Source organism: Scardinius erythrophthalmus (genome assembly GCF_964197995.2).
Source record: "Scardinius erythrophthalmus genome assembly, chromosome: 12".
In the NCBI taxonomy this organism is placed as follows: Eukaryota; Metazoa; Chordata; class Actinopteri; order Cypriniformes; family Leuciscidae; genus Scardinius; species Scardinius erythrophthalmus.
In genome coordinates this window covers 625,001-650,000 of record NC_138232.1, presented here as the reverse complement: position 1 = coordinate 650,000, position 25,000 = coordinate 625,001, and the positions used below count along the sequence as shown (strand labels likewise).

Below are 25,000 nucleotides of genomic sequence, written 5' to 3'. Positions count from 1 at the left end.
GAAATATGGACATGTTTTGTGTTTGAGAAAGGTCTTCAACATGTTAAAACACATAGGGGTCATCCAGGGGTCATTGAAGTCTATAGTTTAAGGGACCATTTCTCAGTTAAAGCCTATATTTTCCATTAAGACTAAAGTGTCCTATCCTGAGAGAAAGAACTTGTTATCTTGATGTTTTGAGACGAGACTCCTGTTTAATCCAAATCCAACCTTGGAAAGCTGTGTGTCGGTGTGTGTGTGTGTTAGTCTTCTTGGTTACAGGTTGAGGAACCACTGGTATTGTTGGAGATTGACTGAGTTGTTGTTAGGGACATACTGGCACCCAGCAACCCAGATCTGAGAACTGGAAGGTCACGACGTGTCTAACTTCAGCGTCCGAGTGTCAGCCGCATAATCTATGGAGATATGCTTCAGTCTATCTGAATATGTGTGGGAAATTACTATGTTTATCAATTTCTTAGCCAATCAGAATCATTCAACCTGTAAGCAATGACGTAGCTTAGACTTTGGAAATGGTATAACTGGTGTGTGTGTGTGTGTGTGTGTGTGTGTGTGTGTGTGTGTGTGTGTGTGTGTGTGTGTGTAACTGTAAGCGGGGCGGCCTACAAACTCCTGTGTGAGTCTGAAGCTGAACTTCTGCTGATGAAACTGCAAACTATCTTCAGTAAAACTTTTCTTACATTTATTATAATTCTGACTCCGGGTCTTCTTTCAAACAGCGGGTCCTTGGGTCCTAAAGTGTTAACCCCTAACATAGTCATGTTTAATCAATCAAAGCGGTTCAATCTTCTGTTTATTCAGATACAGATAGTGTGATGCTCACAGGGGTTTCCTGGAATGATGTGTGTTATCGTACTTCAGTGGCGGGGGTATGTAGTGTGTGTGTGTGTGTGTGTGTGTGTGTGTGTGTGTGTGTGTGTGTGTGTGTGACGCCCTCTGGTGTTCAGATGGGGCATTTACTACCGATCATAGAGCCGTACTTCACTGATAAGATGCGCATAAAATAATCGCAGCCTTTGCCAAATCGCGTGCGGTTTCATTGCGATTAATTGCGCAGCGCTAATTTGAACGGTTCCAGCAGAGTCTCACCGGCCGCCTCGGCGCTGAAGTGATCCAGTGGGTTTCCCGCGGCGTCGGGGTTTAGCATGGTGATCTGGAAGCGGACGTGTTCCTGCGCGCCGTCGATCGGCGTCTCCTGACAGGAGTAGCGGTCCGCGTACATCGCGTGCCACGTCTGAGGCGTGGACTGGTGCGGGATAGTCTGGTTCTGCTCCTCTTTGCTCAGATTAACTGAGAATGTGAAACGTCATATGAACAGTTAATGACAGAAATCAACATGATCTTTGTTCGGTTGCTTCAAAAACAGCTGAACTTTGTCCTGTTAGACTTCTTTTCCTTTAAGGCAAGATACCGCAGGCAAAAACATATTTTTTTTCATGCACTGCTCAGTTTTGATCTCTACTTTACATTTACTAGTGGAAAGAAAACGTCCAAAACACACATTTAAGTGTTTTCTTTATTGCACTGTATCTATTTGCGTCTGTAGTCAATCCACAACCTATAAAGGCGGTGAGTTTGAGTCAGAAATCTACAGTATATAGGTTTTGTACCTATAGTATAGTGTATAGTATAGTTAATACTAGTATATAAACCTTCAGTTGTATGGTACCTATAGTATATAATGTGTAATATAGGTTATACTAGTATATAAACCAACAGTATGTTTGTACTTATAGTATAGTGTATAGTATAGGTTATAATAGTATATAAACCTACAGTATATAGGTTTGTACCTATAGTATAGGTTATACTATTATAGGTTATAGTAGTATATAAACCTACAGTATATACAGTTGTGGTCAAAAGTTTACATACCCCTTGCAGAATCTGCAAAATGTTAATTATTTAACGCAACTATAAAAAAAAATTGGGGGTGAAAACTTTTGAACAGGATGAAGATTTTAGCTGGAAAGGGTTAAAATATGCAAAAGATGCTGGAAAACAGAAGGATTTTTCTGAGGAACATTGGGCAGTTTAACTGCTCAGGACTCGAGAACAACCATCACAAAACATAAAAACAGTCGTGGACACACGGTATTAAGAATCAAGGGTGTGTAAACTTTTCAACCTTTTTATAAATTCAGCTATTTTTTGTCTTGTGGACAATATGTAAACATATTTTATGTAAAATAGCTTATTCAGGACAGCACTAAATAAAAAATATGCATATGATTCCTCTTCTTTATATATTTAGATTATAATTTATATACTCTATACCGCAGATGGGCAAATGTATGATAATCATGATATACCGAATACCGCGATATACCGCGATATACCCCTAGATTGAGCGTCATGTAAACATCGAGTGAGCAGCCGCGTGACTTGTCTGTGATGTGAAATTAGGGTTCAAAGTTCACGGGTTCACTGTAGAAATGTAAAACACATAATTCCCTGTTGAAACCGATTCAGATGCGAATGAATGAATCTTACTGGAGATCTGAGCCGACGTGACTCTCTCCAGACAGCTGAGATTGTCAAAGCCCTCGGTGTCCTGAAACAGCAGGAGTCTGGCCTCCTTCTGCACGGCCATCTGAACATCATACACACGACACGACATCAGAGCATTCTCACCTGTCAGACACGATCATAGGATCATTCACAGCAATATTCCTGGATTCTCACAACTTCTCATTAAGCCTTTGACATGCATGCATGTGAAAAGAAAGCCGAGACAAAAACAAAATGCATGCAATACATGGAAGAAAAATGCAAATGCATGCTTTATTTTATTAATATCCGACACCCACCATGATACATAAATCTTGTGATGTATTGCCCATAATTTTCTCTCGCCGCGTCACTCCTGAAAACCCCAGAAACCGTTTTTCCTGCTACAGGACATGAACTGAACAAAAGAACAATGAGAATGATAAAGAACACAAACATTATTTAATTTCAACTGAAGCTCTTATTCTCTTCATTCACTGCAATCAATGAGGTAATACAGTTGTTTTCCTCCCATCGGATGATTGACGTCTGCTACAACTAATCAGAATACGCCTTTTTAGTCCAGCGCAGTGAAGCAGCCAATGAGAGCGCAGCGGGGGCGGGGACAGAGTCTGGCTCATACGTGTCAGCGCTGCCGGAAACCGCTGCTAAACTGTCGTGAGCTCTGTGTTTACGAAGCCTCCTGAAATCATGGAATTATTTATTGAAGAAATGTGGAGTAGTCAACGCAGTGAGTAACGCGCCGTCACTCGCGTTTCTGAAGAGATCGCAGTGTTTCAGAGTAGATGAAGCGCTGTATGTTCACTTTCATGATTCACTTTCCCTTCATCTACAGGTTAAACTGAAGTGCGAAGATGAGCTGCAGTGAGTGTCGCACTGTACTGGTGACCGGAGGCGCGGGATTCATGTGAGTCCGGCATTACTGACCCTTCATATTCACCGATAATGGGCGTTATTACTGACCGTTATTAATATGTAGTGTCACTGCATTAGGCAAGAGAACATCATATCAGGAGTCATTTACTGTATAGAAAGAATCACAAACTTATTTGTGATCAGAAGGTTCAGTAAAAGTTCTTTTCATATTCTAGAGATTTTTTTTTTTTTGTAATATGAATTAAAAAGTAATGTGTATGTAAGAAGTTGAATTTTCAAACTCTAAAGTTTAACTCATTGTGTTTCTCCCTGGAACATATTGACGTTCTCTTCAGTTTATTCCTTAATTTCTAATTTACTTGTCTTCAACAAGTCTTAAATTCTGTACATACTAAACTGAATTATTACAATAAAAGTCGAAATTATGACAAAAGTTGAAATAATGACATAAAAAGTCATTATAATGATTGTCATATATATGAATTTTTGTCATAATTTTTACTTTTAATGTCATAATTTCTACTTTTTATGTCATAATTCAGTTAAGTATATGCTCATTTCTATTTAGCATATCGTAATCTGATTTATGGGATAATTTTGATTTAATGTCATAATATCAACTTTTTTGTCATAATTTCTTTTTATGTCATTTCGATCTAGTATGTCATACTTTTGATGTGTTGAAACAACTGCAATCATTTTACAAAATACACACACTCACCTCTGTTCTAACAGATTATACGTAATATCCAAGTTATGTAACTTGCGCTGTAAAGTTTTCCTCAGGTCTGGTGAGTTACTGAAGATGTGACGCATTAGTGGTCGAGGAGAGCTGACTTTATACAGAAAGTTTATAGTGCATCGATGTGTGAAACGTGTAAAAACACACCCTAACAATCACCAAAACACCAGCTGACCGAAACACACTGAGAATGTGCTGTAAGACAATTCTGAGAAATAAAAACACACTTGTGGCCAATCAGCAGTAAGGGGCGTGTCCACTCACGAGGGGGGCGGAGCTGTAAAGATAAAGAGGGGTGGGATCTTCTGTGTGGGGGTGTGTTTGTTTTCTCAGAAATCGCTCACTGCACCTTTAACTGCGTTTCCTAAAACCATCGCAAGCGTACGCTGGTCTAATAATGACGTTTGTGTTTCAGTGGATCTCATCTGATCTCTGCTCTGGCCGAGAGATTCCCACACTGGCGCATCATCAACATTGATAATGTGAGTTCTGTCTCTTCCGTCATTTTTGACCGAATTTTTATTTTATTTTTTATTATTATTATTTTCTTCATCGGAATGGTACGAAACTTGGTAAAGGTTTTGGCACTTGCTGACAATAAAATCATGGACATGATTCGACGAACAGGTTTAATGGTCCTGAAAACAATAGTCCCACTTGTGCTTCTCACGGTCAAGAATGGGTCATTGGAAATGAATAGAAACGAGTTTCCTCTAGTGGAAGCGTTTGGAACTGCAGCCGAACACACTCTCACTGAAAGATCATTTACTGAGAGATCAGGCTCATATTTGGAACACGACTTGTTCAGATTTATGGCTTTGATTTTCTAACAGTTTTAGAGTAAAACATGTTTTTGAAAATATATTTCATGTAAAAAATAATATATGTATTTTTGCAAATTTTTCATAACAATAAACATAAAATTCTGTAACTTTTTTTAAGTTCACTTTTTAAAACACTTCAGCAATAATCTACAAAGCGTTGTTTCTGAAGAGATCAAACTTCAGTCTGTCGCTCTAAAGCGTTGAATTACAACAGCTTAATTTGGAAATGTAATTTTCAGGTCTATGCTCAAAAAGTGAATAAATGGATTAATATAATTTAGTACCATAAAATCCCCTAAAAATACAAAATATTAAATACATTTTTTTATCAAACTAAAATATAGTACATTAAAAAAAAAAAAAATTCAGTCGTTTCTGACCTAATAAATGGTTTGATTTTCATGGCTGTATTACAGTAATAAGAGTTAAACATGAAATAATGAGACCATATGAAATGCATGAGATGTGCGTGCCGACGGTCCGCTCCTGTGTTTCAGCTTCAGCGCTGCTCGAGTCTGAAGAACCTGCGGAGCGTCGAGGGAAACCGCGTCTACACCTTCATCCCGGTATAAAGACGTCACACCGGCTCAGAACTCCCCGTTCTGTGTGTGAATGTCCTGATGGATTCTGTCCTTCTTTCAGGGCGATGTTTGCGATCCGCTCCTCATAAACCACGTGTTTTCGTCGGAGAACATCGATGTGGTCTTCCACTGCGCCGCTGAGACGCATGTGGGTGAGTCCACGCGAGACGCTCGCACCAGTGCTGCGCTTCTCTGAACCTCACAATCATTCGTTAACAAACAAGTATTCATTACTTCAGTGAGATCATTGTTTCTGCTTAAATTATTACATTGTTTAAATTAATGCATTTTTCGCTAACTGTGATTTTGTACATGCACATTTCTGAAATGCATAACTCAGACAGTGTCCTCTGATATCAGATCTCTGTAAACTGTGATGTGGACTCATGCATGTTCTGTAAAGATGTGTGTTGTGAAAAGCGCTGTACAAATAAACGTGGATTGAGTTCCTCAAGAAGGGATTTTCTGCACAGTAATGGCCCTTTATATCCCAGAGAGCTCGTTCCTGCGGCCGGCGCGCTTCATGCGTGTGAACGTTGACGGCACCGGTGTTCTGATCCGAGCGGCGCTCCAGGCTCGAGTCCAGCGCTTCATCTACATCAGCACTGATGAGGTGTACGGACACAGTCTGGACCAGGTGTGCTCGACTGACCCGTGTTCCTCAGGTTTACCCGCCCAAACACCTGAGACGTCATGTTCAACACACACCGCACAACATCATGCTCTTCCTCAGCGTTTCTGCCTCGTTTTCCTCTTAAATCAAGACACGTTTACTGGAGAAGAAGAAGCAAAATATACATATGAAGTCTTGTTTTCTGAGAAATTTAGACAGAATTAACTGGTTTTACTCTTAAAACAAAAGCAAATATACGTCAATAGGTTTTGAAGTTCTGATATTGTTTTGATCATGAACTCACTTTATTTCGATCAACTGTATATAACAAGTGAATGCGTCTTGATGGAAGAATCTTTAGACATCCGCGCTGGAAAACAAGACAGAAATACCACTTTACTTGCAGTGTGATCGGAAGCTTCAGTTAAAGTCATTCCCATGTTATATTCCAGTGTTTGGGAACAGAGCTGTTTATGCGTTTGTTTGGAATATTTCTTAAAAGTAATGGAGATTTGTTGGAAGTTGTATTTTTTTAAACTGTTGCAAATACAACCTCGACATTTACATGTACGGACACATTCCCTTCGATTTATTCCTCATGTTCTTGAAGCGGTCTTTAAAAAGTCTTAAGTCTAGCTTTATAAACCTGCAGAAACTAGCGTTAGTGAGACGAAGCCTTGAGGAGACGAGCTGAGTGATGAAAGTCATGTGATCTCCTGTTGTTTTCAGCCGTTCGATGAGCGGAGTCCTCAGAGACCCACCAACCCGTACTCGGCTTCCAAAGCTGCGGCCGAGAACATCGTGATGTCCTACTGGATCCAGCACAAGGTATGATGATGATGATGATGATGAAGATGAAGAGTCTCAGAACTACATGTGCATCTCAGAAATATTGCATGAAGAATGTTCATTTTTAATTTCTGTAGTGAGTTCAGGCGTTTTACTCTTTATTTTTAATGCTGATTCTCTTTAGTTTATTATGGAAGCTTGTTTCTGCCGGGGTTGGGGGGGGGGGGCTTTTTTTCTCTCGCAATTGCAAGTTTATATTTCACAATTCTGAGAAATAAACCATTTGCAGGATATAAAGTCCGAGTTGCAAGAGAAAACTGTAGTTTATACTGTAATGTAGTGACAATAATTACATTTCATAACAAGGTCTCATTTGATAACTTCAGTTAATGCACTAACTAACGTGAACTGTTATTAATACAAATGTTCATATTCATGTTTGTTCACAGTGCATTTACTAATCTCATCAGATACTCAACTTTTGATGTTTAGTAGTAATGGTGGAGATTAACGAAGCGAGATTAATAAATGCTGTTTATTCTTAGTTCGTGTAGAGTGTTACAGAATTATGAGTTCAGTGTCGTTTGTCCTGAACGAGCCAGAAGTGTGTGTTTGACTGGTTTTGTGAGATGCTGCTGGTGTAACGCCGTGTGTGTTCTCTCAGTTCCCGGCCGTGATCACGAGGAGCAGTAACGTTTATGGACCGCGTCAGTATCACGAGAAGGTACGCGAGCAGAAGCACGACACCAGTGTGACGTCATTCACCGGTTTAACACTGTGATTGTGTTTGATCAGGTCATTCCCAGATTCCTGTCGCTCATCCAACAGGAGCAGAAGTGGTGAGTTAAACAGAGCCTGTCATCCTTCGGTGTGTGTGTGTGTGTGTGTGATCTACATCAGTGTGTGTGTGTGTGTGTAATCTACATCAGTGTGTGTGTGTGTGTGTGTGTAATCTACATCAGTGTCAGTGTTCCTGAACTCCTGAAACGCCTCCATTGTATTCTTGAGTTTCTTCCGGGAACGAACACGTCACAATATTCCTCATTATAATAATTAATGCGCAGAATAAAGGGGCGGGGCCTGGTTGAGTTAGTTAGTAGTGTGTTAAACTTGTGGTTATGGAAAGGGGCGGGACATTTCCCAAACACACTCGAAGCGCTTGACCAATCACAACACACTGCTCCAGCCGACCAATCAGAGCACAGTGTGCTTTTCAGAAGGCGGGGCTTCATAGAGACAGGAAGTAAACAGAGCGTTACTGACAGACTGGGAAGAGAGGAGCCGCAACAATGGAGAATATGAGGAGAATAATCAACATTCAAGCAGGAAAAAAACACATCAAGAAACGTGCTCTTTAATAATGACACGAGTTTGTTGTCCAGCACGATCCAGGGCTCCGGCCTGCAGTCCAGACACTTCCTGTACGTGAGCGACGTCACAGACGCCTTCCTGACGGTGATGGAGAAGGGCATTCTGGGGGAGATTTACAACATCGGGAGCAGCTTTGAAATTCCCATCATCCAACTCGCCAGAGAACTAGTGAAAATGGTAGGGATGCTACATTTTTCTAAATGTCATAATCATTTGTGAACAAACAAGTATTCATTACTTCACTGAGATCATTGGTTCGTGTTGTTCATGTCGAAAACATCCATAATACACATTTAAAGTTGTGCTCGAATGAGAAGAAAGAAGTGATTCTGAAACGAGTCGTCAGTAATTCAGTCTCTGCTGATCCTGCGTAGGTTTGTAACTCATTAGCATAATGCCAGCCTGTGGTGTTGATTGGCTGAGCAGCGTCTCTTAGCCCCGCCCTCAAACACTGTAGTGTCTCTGAGACTGGAAGAGTTTGGTTCGTGTTGTTCGTGTGGAGAAGACGCTGTTTTCTGAGATCGATCCGGTAAAACCCACGCCATCGTCACTGTTCACATCACTGAGATCAAGAGCTGAGATTCAGATATGATAATGAGGGTTTGCTTTCTGACCAATCACAGCAGAGCAGCTCTCAGAGAGGCGGGGCTTAGAGAGACTGAATCCTTGAAGCGTTTCAGAAAGAGCTGACGCTGCAGTGGAGATCATGAGGAGATTAAAGTATTATTGATCTTGGATGAATATGAACCTGTTGTTAGGAATTAAAAAGCTTTAAAATAGCATCATAAGGGCCCTTCAAACAGAGAAACATCAAATCATGACACTCAATAAATGTCTGTTTTAGATTTGAGCCAATCACTGCAGGGTGGAGATGCTTCATAATCATAAATCGGTTGTGTTCTGTGTTTAACGTGTTTCATTGATCTGTTCTCAGAAAGTGAAGAACGTCTCTTGTGAAGCGCTGGAGGATTGGATGGAGTTTGTTGAAGACCGGTGTGTGTCCCGTCAAATGTTCGCAGGTCATATTAATGAATGATATTCCAATAAGTAACTAACTATCGTTCCCGCTCTTCATCTCTAGTCCCGTGACAGAGCTCCGCTATCCCATGAGATCCGAGAAACTGCACAGACTCGGATGGAGACCAAAGGTCACGTGGAAGGAAGGAATCAGACGGACCAGTAAGAGATTCCACAGCAAACATTACAGATGTGCTTCCATATACTGTGATGATGATGATTATGATGAATAATGATAATATGATGATGATGATGAAGAGTGTGACGCGTCTCTGTTGTTTTCAGTAAAGTGGTACGAGGAGAACCCAAACTACTGGCCGTTAATCAGTGAAAATCAGGAGAACTCTCCAGAATCATGTGATCAGACGCCTTCACATTCAGTGCCTTTTTAAGTCAGATAATAAAGTCTAATTATTAACAATGTACTCTAATATTTAAGTCTAATTGTAATATTTTGTAAATTATCTATGCAAGTGTCAGTCGATGAAGAACATAAGAGACTGTTTTCCAATGAAAAGGCCACAGGATTAAAGAGACCAAAAGTTAAAGATTTTTAAACTATTTTAAAGCTCATTTTGAAAGGATATCAGTTTTTGACTGTTTTCAGTATTTGTGCTCAGCTTGATGATGATGAAAGAAAAAGCTTCATTTGTATGATTACATGTATGTAAATTGTTTTCAATCATATTTATGCTTTAATAAAAAAGGTGTTTGAAGAGGCTTGTAATGAGCTTCTGTTGAGAATGATCACCCTGAGCTCGTTTATAGAAGTCATTTCTGAGAGTAAACACACATTCATTAAGATTAAACTTCAGATCTTATCCGAAGCCAAATAAAGTACAAAAAATTACTATGAAGTTCAATTTTAATTGTCTTTTTCACATGTGTTTTTATTTGAGATGAGAATAAGTTGTAAAATACAGATGAACTTAACGAAACAAATCAGAATTATATTATACTGTGTTTTTAAAGTCCCCCTGTGGTGTAAATCCAGCTTGTAATGTAGTTTATGTGTCTATGTGGTGTGTTTAATCTGCTTTAAGACAATCCATGTGTAAGTTCATAAGTCGACAGCATTGCTGAGTATTTCCTCCTTACACTGCAGTGAACCAAAGACAGCCAAACACACGCTTTGAAATCGCTGGTGTTTCTGACGTCACAAACTACTTTTAGATACGTTTATCGTGAGCACGTGAAAGTCTGTATATTTTTATTTTTAGGTCCCTTTAGGGGCTCCGTAGTACGACATCATCACAGAGTCTTTCATGCAGTAGAGTTTTAAGATTTTTTCAAGGAGTTTATATACATATCAAATTCTTTCTTAAAAATAAAAAAGAAGGATTTTTCTGTGAAAATTTACATTTGTGAATTAAATGGTTATGTTTGGAGCTGCTGTGTTTGTGTGACGTACAGCGCCCTCTAGCGTCAGCACGCGCTCGATGCGTCAGGAAGTGACGTTAAAGTGAACGCGCACGTGTGCAGGACACAGCATGTTTCTGCAGCACATGTTTATGTGTTTATGTGACTGTATAACGGAGAAGCCGATCTGAAACACACGAGCAGGAGCAGGTCATGACGGCTGAACAGGAGCGGTACCCGCCGCCGAGCTTCAGCGGAGCATCAGAGGTTTCAGTTTCACCGGGGGATCCGTGGACCGGCCGCCGGTTCGAGGCGAGCAGAGACTGGAGCTGGAGCTGGACTCAACCCGAGCCCGCCGGACCCTGGAGCTCGAGCCCCGGCCAGTGGAACCAGCAGCCGCGCGGTCACGGACAGCAGCAGTACAGAGGTAACTCTTTCAGATAGAGTATTAAAGTGTCAGTAACGCGTTCAGATGATAGAGTATTAAAGTGTCGGTAACTCTTTCAGATAGAGTATTAAAGTGTCAGTAACGCGTTCAGATGATAGAGTATTAAAGTGTCGGTAACACGTTCAGATGATAGAGTATTAAAGTGTCGGTAACGCGTTCAGATGATAGAGCATTAAAGTGTCGGTAACTCTTTCAGATAGAGTATTAAAGTGTCAGTAACGCGTTCAGATGATAGAGTATTAAAGTGTCGGTAACGCGTTCAGATGATAGAGTATTAAAGTGTCGGTAACACGTTCAGATGATAGAGCATTAAAGTGTCGGTAACGCGTTCAGATGATAGAGTATTAAAGTGTCGGTAACACGTTCAGATGATAGAGCATTAAAGTGTCGGTAACGCGTTCAGATGCTAGAGTATTAAAGTGTCGGTAACGCGTTCAGATGATAGAGTATTAAAGTGTCGGTAACACGTTCAGATGATAGAGCATTAAAGTGTCGGTAACGCGTTCAGATGATAGAGCATTAAAGTGTCGGTAACTCTTTCAGATAGAGTATTAAAGTGTCAGTAACGCGTTCAGATGATAGAGCATTAAAGTGTCGGTAACTCTTTCAGATAGAGTATTAAAGTGTCAGTAACGCGTTCAGATGATAGAGTATTAAAGTGTCGGTAACACGTTCAGATGATAGAGTATTAAAGTGTCGGTAACGCGTTCAGATGATAGAGCATTAAAGTGTCGGTAACTCTTTCAGATAGAGTATTAAAGTGTCAGTAACACGTTCAGATGATAGAGCATTAAAGTGTCGGTAACACGTTCAGATGATAGAGCATTAAAGTGTCGGTAACACGTTCAGATGATAGAGCATTAAAGTGTCGGTAACTCTTTCAGATAGAGTATTAAAGTGTCAGTAACACGTTCAGATGATAGAGCATTAAAGTGTCGGTAACACGTTCAGATGATAGAGCATTAAAGTGTCGGTAACACGTTCAGATGATAGAGCATTAAAGTGTCGGTAACTCTTTCAGATAGAGTATTAAAGTGTCGGTAACGCGTTCAGATGATAGAGTATTAAAGTGTCGGTAATGCGTTCAGATGCTAGAGTATTTAAGTGTCGGTAACGCGTTCAGATGATAGAGTATTAAAGTGTCGGTAACACGTTCAGATGATAGAGTATTAAAGTGTCGGTAACACGTTCAGATGATAGAGTATTAAAGTGTCGGTAACGCGTTCAGATGATAGAGTATTAAAGTGTCGGTAACACGTTCAGATGATAGAGTATTAAAGTGTCGGTAACGCGTTCAGATGATAGAGCATTAAAGTGTCGGTAATGCGTTCAGATGCTAGAGTATTAAAGTGTCGGTAATGCGTTCAGATGCTAGAGTATTAAAGTGTCGGTAACACGTTCAGATGATAGAGTATTAAAGTGTCGGTAACGCGTTCAGATGATAGAGTATTAAAGTGTCGGTAACGCGTTCAGATGATAGAGCATTAAAGTGTCGGTAATGCGTTCAGATGATAGAGTATTAAAGTGTCGGTAACGCGTTCAGATGATAGAGCATTAAAGTGTCGGTAATGCGTTCAGATGCTAGAGTATTAAAGTGTCGGTAATGCGTTCAGATGCTAGAGTATTAAAGTGTCGGTAATGCGTTCAGATGCTAGAGTATTAAAGTGTCGGTAACGCGTTCAGATGATAGAGTATTAAAGTGTCGGTAACCCGTTCAGATGATAGAGTATTAAAGTGTCGGTAACACGTTCAGATGATAGAGTATTAAAGTGTCGGTAACCCGTTCAGATGATAGAGTATTAAAGTGTCGGTAACACGTTCAGATGCTAGAGTATTAAAGTGTCGGTAACGCGTTCAGATGATAGAGTATTAAAGTGTCGGTAACGCGTTCAGATGATAGAGTATTAAAGTGTCGGTAACGCGTTCAGATGATAGAGTATTAAAGTGTCGGTAACGCGTTCAGATGATAGAGCATTAAAGTGTCGGTAACGCGTTCAGATGATAGAGCATTAACGCGTTCAGATGATAGAGTATTAAAGTGTCGGTAACGCGTTCAGATAATAGAGCATTAAAGTGTCGTATTAAAGTGTCGGTAACGCGTTCAGATGATAGAGCATTAAAGTGTCGGTAACGCGTTCAGATGATAGAGTATTAAAGTGTCGGTAACGCGTTCAGATGATAGAGTATTAAAGTGTCGGTAACATGTTCAGATGATAGAGCATTAAAGTGTCGGTAACGCGTTCAGATGATAGAGCATTAAAGTGTCGGTAACGCGTTCAGATGATAGAGTATTAAAGTGTCGGTAACGCGTTCAGATGATAGAGCATTAAAGTGTCGGTAACGCGTTCAGATGATAGAGCATTAAAGTGTCGGTAACGCGTTCAGATGATAGAGCATTAAAGTGTCGGTAACGCGTTCAGATGATAGAGCATTAAAGTGTCGGTAACGCGTTCAGATGATAGAGCATTAAAGTGTCGGTAACGCGTTCAGATGATAGAGCATTAAAGTGTCGGTAACGCGTTCAGATGCTAGAGTATTAAAGTGTCGGTAACGCGTTCAGATGATAGAGTATTAAAGTGTCGGTAACACGTTCAGATGATAGAGCATTAAAGTGTCGGTAACGCGTTCAGATGATAGAGCATTAAAGTGTCGGTAACGCGTTCAGATGATAGAGTATTAAAGTGTCGGTAACGCGTTCAGATGATAGAGTATTAAAGTGTCGGTAACGCGTTCAGATGATAGAGCATTAAAGTGTCGGTAATTAAAGTGTCGGTAACGCGTTCAGATGATAGAGTATTAAAGTGTCGGTAACGCGTTCAGATGATAGAGTATTAAAGTGTCGGTAACACGTTCAGATGATAGAGCATTAAAGTGTCGGTAACGCGTTCAGATGCTAGAGTATTAAAGTGTCGGTAACGCGTTCAGATGATAGAGTATTAAAGTGTCGGTAACACGTTCAGATGATAGAGCATTAAAGTGTCGGTAACGCGTTCAGATGATAGAGCATTAAAGTGTCGGTAACGCGTTCAGATGCTAGAGTATTAAAGTGTCGGTAACGCGTTCAGATGATAGAGTATTAAAGTGTCGGTAACACGTTCAGATGATAGAGCATTAAAGTGTCGGTAACGCGTTCAGATGATAGAGCATTAAAGTGTCGGTAACGCGTTCAGATGATAGAGTATTAAAGTGTCGGTAACGCGTTCAGATGATAGAGTATTAAAGTGTCGGTTACGCGTTCAGATGATAGAGCATTAAAGTGTCGGTAATTAAAGTGTCGGTAACGCGTTCAGATGATAGAGTATTAAAGTGTCGGTAACGCGTTCAGATGATAGAGCATTAAAGTGTCGGTAACGCGTTCAGATGATAGAGCATTAAAGTGTCGGTAACGCGTTCAGATGATAGAGCATTAAAGTGTCGGTAACGCGTTCAGATGATAGAGCATTAAAGTGTCGGTAACGCGTTCAGATGATAGAGCATTAAAGTGTCGGTAACGCGTTCAGATGATAGAGCATTAAAGTGTCGGTAACGCGTTCAGATGATAGAGTATTAAGTGTCGGTAACGCGTTCAGATGATAGAGTATTAAGTGTCGGTAACGCGTTCAGATGATAGAGTATTAAGTGTCAGTAACGCATTCAGATGATAGAGTATTAAGTGTCGGTAACGCGTTCAGATGATAGAGTATTAAAGTGTACCATCACAGTACCTTCTGTAAGGAGGATCACTGTATACCTGGTTAACAGTTTAGTTAGTGTCATTTACCCGGTTTAGTGAGTTTGGACGTGTGTCTATTGCGCTATTGATAGTTCGTATGAAACGCTTAGTTCCCCATCAGGTCTCGGTTTGACCTTTTTTTCCTCTTTTTAAATTTTTTTTTTATTGCAGAGAACGTGAACACACAAAAGAATAATCATACATCACATAATATCATCCATATTGAAATAATTTTCCAATTATTTTAAGACGACAGGTTTACAATTAGAAAATTTGCATTTGTCAATGGAAAATTTGAAAAATTAAATGAATAACAAAACAGATATTTTCGTTTGTGGGGTCTGAGTAAAAACACCCAAATATAATGTTTCTCATATGTTCGCTTTGACCTCATGTTCTGTCCATCAGGTCCTCATCATCAGCGTGGTGTCTGGCGGGGTTCAGGGCAGCACCATAGGGGTAAAAAGGTAATACAAATATGATTTTAATATAGTATTAGTGCTTATGTCCAGTCAGATATGACTGTTTTGCTCGTTTCTTTGAGCAGAAGCAGCAGAAAGAGCCGGAGTTCAGTCATTTCTGTGACACGTGTGATCGAGGCTTCAAAACGCAAGGCAAATATGATGAGCACATCTCTCAGCACGTGAAGGTAATCAGCATCGTGTGTGTGTGTGCGTGTGTGTGTGTAACGCAGTGGTTTATGGTGTGATCTTCTGTTTACAGTGCTCTGTTGAGGACTGTCGCTTCACTGCTCATGAGAAGCTGGTGAAGATCCACTGGAGAAACGTAAGCGTCCGTCCAGAGCGAACTATAACCATAACGATTTAATAATCACTCTAACTCTTGAGAGAATACAGTTAGAGCAACTATAACCATATGGTTACAATTATTTTCCAGCTGATGTATGATAAATAATCTGATAATAAGCAGAATGATATCGTCTGTTGGTGTGGACACTAGTGTAGTTATGGGTCTTAAATGTTTAAACCTGACGCTGACGCTGATGTTCTCCACAGAATCACGCGCCGGGAGCCAAGCGGATCCGACTGGACTCGGCAGAGGACATCGCCAAGTGGAGAGAAGAGAGACGCCGGTGAGACACACGTTTACAGTTACAATCAGCTTTATTTATAACTCGTCTCAAAGCAGCTTCAGGTATAAACGGGAATAACAGGTTGTTTCTTAGATATGAACTTGCTATTCTGACTTTATATCTGCGAGTTAATGACTAATTCACACAATTCTAAGAAAAAAACGTATATGAATTAGTCATTAACTCGCAAATATAAAGTCAGAATAGCAAGTTCATATCTAATTATGAACTAATTCTGGTAATTGCGAAAACTTAATAACTTGCCATTGCAATTGTAACTTTATTTCTTGTAATTCAGATTTTAGAACTCTCAGAATTGCAACAAAAAAAAGTCAGAATTGTGAGAGAAAGTCACAATTACCTTTTTATTTCGTGGTGGAAACAAGCTTCCATATTTAAGGTGACGGTGGCAAATGTCTGAAAACTAAATGTAACTAGATAAAAAGAAACTTTGAAGTTGGCTTGAGAAAGTTTAAAAGTTTGAATGTTTTGAAGCCAATACTTTCAGAAACGGATGGATAGGGTGTTTTTGTATGTTATTAGCACGTTTCTAACACGAATCAGCACATTTTTAAGCGCATTGTTAGCATTATTTACCACGTTACTGTTATGATTTAGCATGTTATCAGTATTAAGCAAGTTTTTAGCATGATTAAGCACATTGCTAACTTGATTTAACATGTTAGCATGATTTAGCATTTTGCTGTTATGATTTAGCATGATTAAGCACATTGCTAACATGTTTGCGTTATTTAACACATTGCTAGCATTTTGCTAGTATGATTTAACACCTTGCTAGCATGATTTAGCACCTTGTCAACATGATTTTGCATGTTGCTAACATAAGCATGCAGAAGTGTAAAGTCCAGGGGTCAGAAAGCAAAAGTCCTGCCATATGTTTATGACACCCATGAATATAACACGTTGTTAGCATGTTGCTAGCACGATTAGCATGACTGCGTATGCTGCTGGATTAAACACTCCTCGTGTCGCAGACACTATCCGACGCTGAGGAACCTGGAGAAGAAGCAGAAGCTGGTGGAGGTGAAGGAGCAGCGAGGAGACGTGCTGGAGACGCCGCAGTTCGGGTGCGTTTCTGACCGTCGCTGCGAGTGATTGACAGATGATCTGAGTGATTGACACGTGATCTGAGTGATTGACACGTGATCTGTGTGCAGGCGCATGAGGAGCCGTGGCGGATCGAGTCAGAAGCGACCGACGCAGGAGCGAGACCCGCTAGCAGTGCTAGCCGACAGTGAGCCCGGTCAGAAACATCAGAGTTTCACTCACATCTCCTCATGTGTTGACACCATAGACTGTAATATGTGCCTAGTGTGTGTGACATCATCTGTAGTGTTTCTGAAGAGTGTTTTTGAAGCCCAAAGTGGGCGGAGCCGGCCGTCGCCATCTTGGCAGCGTCACTCCCGGATAAACGAAAATGTGCAGCGAGACGGATTAGCTGAGGTGACGTGACGCTAACATTAGCAGACAAACGCTAGTAGTGACAGCGGCAATCCACCTGTCACTCAAGTGGCCACGCCCTTAATTATGCAGCACTTGAAGGCTTAATATAATTTACACAGATGAGTTACAAAAACATTCACCCGCCTCACAGTCGTCATGAAGGGCAACATCAGCTATATAGACCAAAACCACTTTTTGCACCAGACTGTAAACATGTTTTTTTCTGCTGTAAAGTTGGGCATTTTAACATGCGGATCTATGGGATTGAGTCTCTTCTGCAGCCGGCCTCTAGTGGCCAGTGGATGAACTGCAGTTTAAGTCTCTCAGTGTTGGATTCGCCTACTTAAACTACGCCCTGAAAATACTCTTTTTGTGAAGAAAAGTAGATTTGAATGTGTACACACGATCACGTCATACAATTACGTGTTTAACGGTTGCTCTGTCATTGTAAACTGACCTGTCAATCATCTTGTCACAGTAAACTGACCTGTCAATCATCTTGTCACAGTAAACTGACCTGTCAATCATCTTATCACAGTACACTGACCTGTCAATCATCTTATCACAGTAAACTGACCTGTCAATCATCTTGTCACAGTAAACTGACCTGTCAATCATCTTGTCACAGTAAACTGACCTGTCAATCATCTTGTCACAGTAAACTGACCTGTCAATCATCTTATCACAGTACACTGACCTGTCAATCATCTTGTCACAGTACACTGACCTGTCAATCATCTTGTCTTTCGTGCGGAGACTCTCCTCATATTAATGCATAATGATGTATTTAAAAGTTAATGGCCGAACGGATCTTTATAAAAGTCCACATTGTTATTGCATAACGTTGCATAACGGACAACATTAAATATTTTATTATCAGGTTAAACTTTGATTAGTCACTCAAACCTTTATCTAAACCTCTCTCCGTCGGTCGCCATCTTGTTCTTTCAGAGTCGGATAAGGACGAGCCCCAGACGGGACTCACCATCGCCCCCCGGTGCGTGACCTCTGCCCTCGGGTCACTGATGTCCAGCTACGGGGACGCCATGACCAGCAGCGACAGCGACGGAGAACCAGACGGTACAACCACTGTTCATCTACAGTAGTTAAATAATTATAAAATGCTTCAGTCTCTCTAAGCCCCGCCTCTCTGAGAGCTGCTCTGCTGTGATTGGTCAGAAAGCAAACGCTCATTATCATATCTGAATCTCAGCTCTTGATCTCAGTGATGCGAACAGTGACGATGGCGTGGGTTTTACCGGATCGATCTCAGAAAACAGCGTCTTCTCCACACGAACAACACGAGCCAAACTCTCCCAGTCTCAGAGACACTACAGTGTTTGAGGGCGGGGCTAAGAGACGCTGCTCAGCCAATCAACACCACAGGCTGGCATTATGCTAATGAGTTACAAACCTACGCAGGATCAGCAGAGACTGAATTACTGACGACTCGTTTCAGAATCACTTCTTTCTTTTAGGAGACCAAAACGGTTAATCTGCACTTTACAGACTTTTTACAGTCACAAACAGCTAAAAATGTGATGTTTTCCAGTGTTGTATTTTCTAGTGCTGTCCGTCATCAGACATCTGAACTCTTGTGTTGTGTGACTCTCAGACGCTGCTGTGATGAGAGCGACTCTGGCTGTACAGGAGAACAAGACGTTACTGGCTGATGATGCGCTTCCTGTCCAGAGGAACACAGAGAAACACACAGACAGACCACAGCAATCCCATCATGCCCCACAGCAATCCCATCATGCCCCACAGCAATCCCATCATGCCCCACAGCAATCCCATCATGCACCAGCCGGCAGAGGGAGAGGCAGAGGGAGAGGCAGAGGGAGAGGGAGAGGGAGAGGAAGAGGAAGAGGTCGAGGTACCCCTGCTGAACCACAGCGACAGCGAGCGACACTCCTGGAGATGGTGAGTGACACACACACTTTAATCCAGATTTGCTTAAAAAAATACACATAACATCAGGTTTGCCAATCCTTCCCTCGCGGGTCAAAGTGACCCGAAGCCCTAAAATTATACTTACATTGTTTTTTGTCCAGAAATCGTTTTTTATTTCATTTTGATAATTATTTTTCCATTTTTTTAATGCGATTTTTTTTTTTTTTTTTTTTTTTTTTTTTTACCTTTAAATTACTAGATTTGATCAATAATTATTAAATAAATAGTAATTTAAGCACATTCTTCACATTATTTCAACTTAAAAATTCAAAATAATTCCCAATTTCATGCACACATGTATAGACATTATAAAATAATACGTTTTTAGCATTTTTTTGTTAGAATTATGAGCATTTTTAGGTTTGTCTGTGTGTACTGAAGCATTCCTCGCATTCCATTCATTCCTAAGGGGGTCAAATTGTGAGGGAAAGATTTGTTACTTTTTTAGATTTCAACCACAAAACTGCTCGAATCCATTAAAAAAAATTGTATTCGTGGTTCAAGTGCGACAAAAGTCCCTCTGATGAACACTCAGTTTTGTTTAAAAATTCACAAATATTTTCTGGGTCAGAATGACCCAAGGGAAGGATGATGTGTGTTTTAAACCACATTTGAGTTTTTCTGTCTGGTTTCTGACATTAATCTTCTGAATGCCTGTGTTTGTTGCAGCTTCTGGCTCCTGACATCCGTCACGAGAGGAACGTCGTTCTGCAGTGCGTTCGCTACGTCGTCCGCAACGGGTTCTTCGGTCTGGCTGGGAAAAACCGCCATGAAATCAAAGTGTGTGTGAGCGATACCCTCGGTGACGACTCAGATGACGTCACTGGAGATGGAGGAGGACTCCGCTCAGAAACCCTCGGATGTGTGGATGAGAGTCCGGTCAGAGCGAGTGTGTTCCAGCAACTGTTCGCTCAGGGTTTGGTGTGTGACGATCCAGAGCAGACGTGACGATCCACACACACACCGGGATCAGAACACGCCAAACTCACCAGGTCATGTGACGGACACGTGATCGATGGGGAGGGACACTGAAGTGCTTGAAGCGTGAGATGAATCTGCTCCGATTCAGTCAAAGACAATCCAAAGCTGATCCCTATGGAAGCTTGTTTCCGCAACGGAATAAAAAATAGCTCACAATTCTGACTTTTTTTCATTTTTTTTTTTTTTTTCAGAATCGAGTCGGAACTGAGAGAAAAATCTTCATTGTAAGATATAAACTCGTAATTCAGATTGTTTTTTTAAATTATGAGATGCAATTTCAGAACTGCGAGTTATAGTCTAAATTGTGAGATAACTCAAGATTGCAGTGAAAAAAATTACGAATTGACATAAGTAAATTCTGAGTTTATATGTCAGAATTGCGAGACATAAACGTGTAATTGCAAGATATAAACTTTTTATCTCACAATTCAGATTTTTCTCGCAATCCCAACTTTTTTTTCCCTCACAATTTTTTTTTTGCAACTGCAACTCTAACTACCAATTCCAACTTTGAAACTTGCAGCTGAGAGTTTATAGCTCACAATTCTGACTTAAAAAAATCAGAATTATGAGTCGGAATTGCGAGAAAAATCTGAATTGTGAGATATAAACGGGCAATTCTGACTTTTTTTTCTCGTAATTCCGATCGTAATATCTTTAACTTTTTTTCACAATTATGACACTTTATCTGAATTGCGAGGAAAAAGTTGCAATGACCTTTTAAAAAAAAAATTGTCAGAAACAAACTTCCATAGATTTTATTTTTATTTACTAATCATATGTTTGTTCTTTCAAAAGAAAAGATGACAACAATACAAATGAATTTGATCTGTGTAATATTTCTAGTAGTTTTCTGCACTGTAAAGCAGGTCAATAAAGGAAGTGCTTGGACTTGTGTGTGTGTGTGTGTGTGTTTCAGTGTCTAACACTTGATGGCTGCTCTGTTAAGTCTTCGTCATCGGTTAGGAACCTGGGTGTGCTCTTTGATACCAATCTTTCATTTGAAAGTCACGTGTCTAGCATCTGCAAAACCGCATTTTTCCATCTTAAAAATATATCTAAATTACGTCATATGCTCTCATTGACAAATGCGGAACAGTTAGTTCATGCGTTCATGAGCTCAAGGCTAGATTATTGTAATGCTCTACTGGGTGGTTGCCCTGCACGCTTAATAAACAAACTACAGCTGGTCCAAAACGCAGCAGCTCGAGTTCTGACCAGAACCAGGAAGTATGACCATATTAGCCCGGTTCTGTCAACACTGCACTGGCTCCCTATTAAACATCGCATCAATTTTAAAACATTGCTGATTACTTACAAAGCACTGAATAGTTTAGCTCCGCAGTGCTTGAGCGAGCTCTTAACGCATTATAGTCCTTCACGTCTATTGCGATCTCAAAATTCCGGCCAGTTGATAATACCTAGAATATCTAAATCGATCCTTTTCCTATTTAGCACCAAAACTCTGGAATAGTCTTCCTACCATTGTCCGGGAAGCAGACACACTCTGTCAGTTCAAAGCCAGAATAAAGACACCTCTCTTTGACCTAGCTTTCACATAGAAAATTATACATTCCTACTATTCAAATTAGTTAAATGATTGTTAGGCTGCATAAAGGTGTTGTCAAGCGCTGTAAAAGTAAAGGTGATTGATTGGACATGACATTGATCCTGGATCTGCAGATGTTCATGTGTCACATCCATCGAGGGTGGAGAAGCTGAAGTTCAGTTCATCTTTGTTCATTTCCCGAAGGCAATCTGGTTGCAGCATGCAAGCGTACACATAAGAAAGTCACACACCCATACAAAAAAAAAAAAAAAATATATATATATATATATATATACTGTATATATAATTATAAATTATATATATAAGAGTTTCCAACCCAAAAAAAAGCATTTACCTTGAGTTTAAAACTTTACAGCCGAAGGGAAAAATTATTTTTTTAAACTGATTTGTTTCACTAACGGAGTTCTGCACCGGCTGCCAGAAGGGAGGAGAGGAACTCATAATACTCATCAGACAATGCTCTGGGCTCTTCCCAAAACCTGTCTGTGATATAACTGGGCCATAGTCATCGGCTTACTCAATGTTTTATCCACATTAAATTATCTTAGTTTCCAAAAAACAGTGCAATCTTTGCTGCCCCCTCTTACATAGAGCATCAGTGGGAGATGTTCTGCAGGTTCGTCTTCAAAACATATAATGACAGAAAAAGTGCCTTTTATTATGCAATCAAAATGGATTAGTTTTCATTTTTGTGGTTTCGTACACAAAACGACATAACACTTCATAATGTGGTACCATTTGTTAACATTAATTTCATTAGTTAACATTATAATTATTATTACACAGTACTTAAACGCACAATTACACTGTAACAGGGACACCTTAAAATAAAGTTGAACCCAAAACACTTCTAAAGCGTTTCTTAATCTTAGCTGATGTTAATTTCAACATTTTATAAAAAGCAAAAGCTACATCTGTTAATGTTATTTAATGGATCTGAGCTATCATGCACTAATAATCGAAAGTATGTTTATTAACTATCTAGCTAACTAACGTTTACCAACATTAATAAATACTGTAATGTATTGCTCATTGCTAGTTAATGCATTGCCCTGGTAAAGAGGGTAATTCGAGCAGAAAGTCCACATTACAATTTAGAGTGATCTGAAATCAGAGGTGGCTGTCTAAGTTATGTATTTCAGAAATGTACATAAACAAAATCACAAACATTCTTAATTTAAACAATGTAAGGCAGAAACAATGAGCTCAGTGAAGTAATGAATACGTAAGATCATTTTAGGAAAGTGTTGTGTGTCAATGTATACTTTTAAAGATGCCCTGCTGCAATATTATGTGTTAAGGAAGGATCACTGAAAGACAATAATACAATTATTTAATATTCCGCCGCAGCCTCGTGATGGGCGTGTCCTGCGCGCCTTGGCCCCGCCCCCCGCCTGCGTCACCACAGCTGCTAGCTCGTCGGCTAGCGTGCTAACTCTCTCAGCAGTGATGATGAGACAGAGACAGGATGAGACAGCAAACCTGCGAATGAAGCCATTTCACCCTCTTCTCTCAGGCCTGTGATGAGAAAACGCCACTAAAGAGGATTTAAACCGCGTCTCAGTCCATATTCAGTAAGATCATGAGTTCGGATGAGCGTCTGCAGTGCTGAGGTGATGTCGACTGTGTTTATGTTCATTTATTAGCCGGCATTGAGCCGTAACTGACGCGTGTCGCTGATACAAACTCGTGAATATGTGTTTCAGTCAGGCTATATGCTTCTGATGGATTTAGTTAGTTGTCAGTTAACTAGCATGCTCTTTTAATGTGCTAACCAAGAGCTTAGCCTGCATTGTTTATTATAAACACTCATTGATTATAAGCACCGCTGTGAGAACTGAAGCTGTCAAAGTCTTGTTTGCTCTTTAAATGGGGACTATAAGCGGTTTCTTGACCTCACCGCACAGACTGTAGTGTGTTCATCAGCTTCAGTACTCGCTTGAGCATATCTACATCTGTATAGGAGTGTATTTCCCAGAATGCATCACTCAGAGTCCAGTGGCGAGAGCAGGCGGATGTCGCACCCGTCGTTGTTCGCCGGACGCCGGGGAAGTGGAGTCGCCGCCCCATCTGATGAGCACCAGACGCCAGCGCTAATCTCCCATCCGGCGGCCTCCGGCTCGTCCTCGCCTGGCCCGCATCATCACCCGCCACACAGCCTCAACGTCCAATCCGTCGCGACGCAAGGCAAGAAGAAGAGCGGCTTCCAGATCACGAGCGTCCTCCCTGCGCAGGTGTCCGCTAGCGGGAACAACAGCATCGCCGACGACACGGAGAGCTACGACGACATGGATGAATCGCACACGGAGGATCTTTCCTCGTCCGATATCCTCGACCGAACCGCGGACACCGGCGTCCCGGTGCGTAGCTCGTCGGAGGAGACGCTCAATAGTTTGCATGGAGGCGAGACGCCCGGAGTCACGTCGCCTAACGAACCGCTAATGCACCAGGGCTACATGGTCAACGGAGTCCATCATCATAAGACCGTTCAAGGGCGAGCTACGACGATTCCCGCCGTCCCAAGTGGATCCGTGCTAGTCGAGACTACTCCGGAAAGCATATCCGCGGTTCCTCCGACTAGCACAGCCTCTCGCTTCCGTGTGGTGAAGCTTGACTCGAACTCGGAGCCGTTCCGGAAGGGCCGCTGGACTTGCGCGGAGTATTACGAGAAAGACGCGCCGCCGGGAGACGCGGCTGCTCACAGAGCGGTGGAGAGCGTCATGCAGGCGGAGCTCGAGAGCACGAGCAGCAGCTCCTCTGGAAGCACGCTGAGCGGCGGAGGAGACCCCCACGCTAGTCACCCGCTAGAGCCTCCGCCTGCTAGCGTCCTGATGGAGAGCGTGTCTGTCCCGCGACCCCCTCCTCACACCAAACCTCCAGCATCCGGTGTCTCGCTAGCTCCGCTGGAATACGCCGTGATGCCGCCAGTGTCACCCAGAGCCGCGTCTGTGTCCATCGGGATAGCAGGGCTCCCTCCGGCGCCAGTCTCTCCGCGGCCCCAGACGTTCCCCGCGGAGCCGCCGCTCTCCTCCACTGTCGCGCCGCTGAGATCCGTGTTTCCCGCCGCGTACGTCACGGCGTCGCAGCTGGAAGACG

General features: G+C 41.3%; 4 protein-coding genes across 5 annotated transcripts in view; 3 read left to right on the top strand and 1 right to left on the bottom strand.

Annotated features, from left to right (window-relative positions):
* Window positions 1-2,979, bottom strand: part of gpr180 (G protein-coupled receptor 180) — a 9,744-nt gene extending 6,765 nt beyond the window's left edge. The window contains exons 1-3 of the mRNA XM_081379774.1: window positions 2,811-2,979; window positions 2,494-2,634; window positions 1,090-1,290 (exon numbers count right to left, since the gene is read on the bottom strand). Of these exons, the coding sequence (XP_081235900.1) occupies window positions 1,090-1,290; window positions 2,494-2,634; window positions 2,811-2,949 (481 nt within the window). The 5' untranslated portion in view covers window positions 2,950-2,979. The remainder of the gene's footprint in view (window positions 1-1,089; window positions 1,291-2,493; window positions 2,635-2,810) is intronic.
* A 117-nt stretch (window positions 2,980-3,096) lies between these two features.
* tgds (TDP-glucose 4,6-dehydratase) lies at window positions 3,097-10,190 on the top strand. Its single transcript, XM_081381438.1, has 13 exons — window positions 3,097-3,241; window positions 3,347-3,418; window positions 4,545-4,611; window positions 5,451-5,519; window positions 5,596-5,686; window positions 6,029-6,171; window positions 6,877-6,975; window positions 7,601-7,660; window positions 7,732-7,775; window positions 8,319-8,484; window positions 9,242-9,300; window positions 9,389-9,486; window positions 9,610-10,190. The coding sequence occupies exons 2-13, from the start codon at window positions 3,366-3,368 to the stop codon at window positions 9,714-9,716; spliced, it is 1,056 nt and encodes a 351-aa protein (XP_081237564.1). The 5' UTR covers window positions 3,097-3,241; window positions 3,347-3,365; the 3' UTR covers window positions 9,717-10,190.
* A 575-nt stretch (window positions 10,191-10,765) lies between these two features.
* Window positions 10,766-21,225, top strand: nufip1 (nuclear FMR1 interacting protein 1). Of its 2 annotated transcripts, XR_014031189.1 has the most exons (11): window positions 10,766-11,110; window positions 15,252-15,310; window positions 15,391-15,492; window positions 15,567-15,629; window positions 15,860-15,936; window positions 16,932-17,024; window positions 17,115-17,200; window positions 18,352-18,480; window positions 19,016-19,323; window positions 20,023-20,685; window positions 20,872-21,225. XR_014031189.1 is itself a non-coding variant. In XM_081380255.1 (10 exons), exons 1-10 carry the CDS (start codon window positions 10,897-10,899, stop codon window positions 20,299-20,301), a joined length of 1,410 nt encoding a protein of 469 aa, XP_081236381.1. In that variant the 5' UTR covers window positions 10,768-10,896; the 3' UTR covers window positions 20,302-21,225. The 2 variants fall into 2 exon arrangements, 1 of the variants encoding a protein (XP_081236381.1); XM_081380255.1 differs by having other exon boundaries at window positions 10,768-11,110; window positions 20,023-21,225.
* A 2,104-nt stretch (window positions 21,226-23,329) lies between these two features.
* The window catches only part of LOC308699348 (TSC22 domain family protein 1), an 11,888-nt gene continuing 10,217 nt past the window's right edge, over window positions 23,330-25,000 (top strand). The window contains exon 1 of the mRNA XM_081380095.1: window positions 23,330-25,000. This exon is cut by the window's right edge and continues 139 nt beyond it. Within this exon, the coding sequence (XP_081236221.1) occupies window positions 23,884-25,000 (1,117 nt within the window). The 5' untranslated portion in view covers window positions 23,330-23,883.

Bases quoted from the DNA above. Each gene is read 5' to 3' on its own strand.
- tgds (XM_081381438.1), top strand. From the start codon at position 3,366: ATGAGCTGCAGTGAGTGTCGCACTGTACTGGTGACCGGAGGCGCGGGA. The intron at 6,976-7,600 runs GTATGATGATGA...GTGTTCTCTCAG, and splicing joins CCTACTGGATCCAGCACAAG to TTCCCGGCCGTGATCACGAG. The intron at 8,485-9,241 runs GTAGGGATGCTA...ATCTGTTCTCAG, and splicing joins CCAGAGAACTAGTGAAAATG to AAAGTGAAGAACGTCTCTTG.
- nufip1 (XM_081380255.1), top strand. From the start codon at position 10,897: ATGACGGCTGAACAGGAGCGGTACCCGCCGCCGAGCTTCAGCGGAGCA. The intron at 15,630-15,859 runs GTAAGCGTCCGT...TGTTCTCCACAG, and splicing joins TGAAGATCCACTGGAGAAAC to AATCACGCGCCGGGAGCCAA. The intron at 17,201-18,351 runs GTCAGAAACATC...TTGTTCTTTCAG, and splicing joins GCTAGCCGACAGTGAGCCCG to AGTCGGATAAGGACGAGCCC.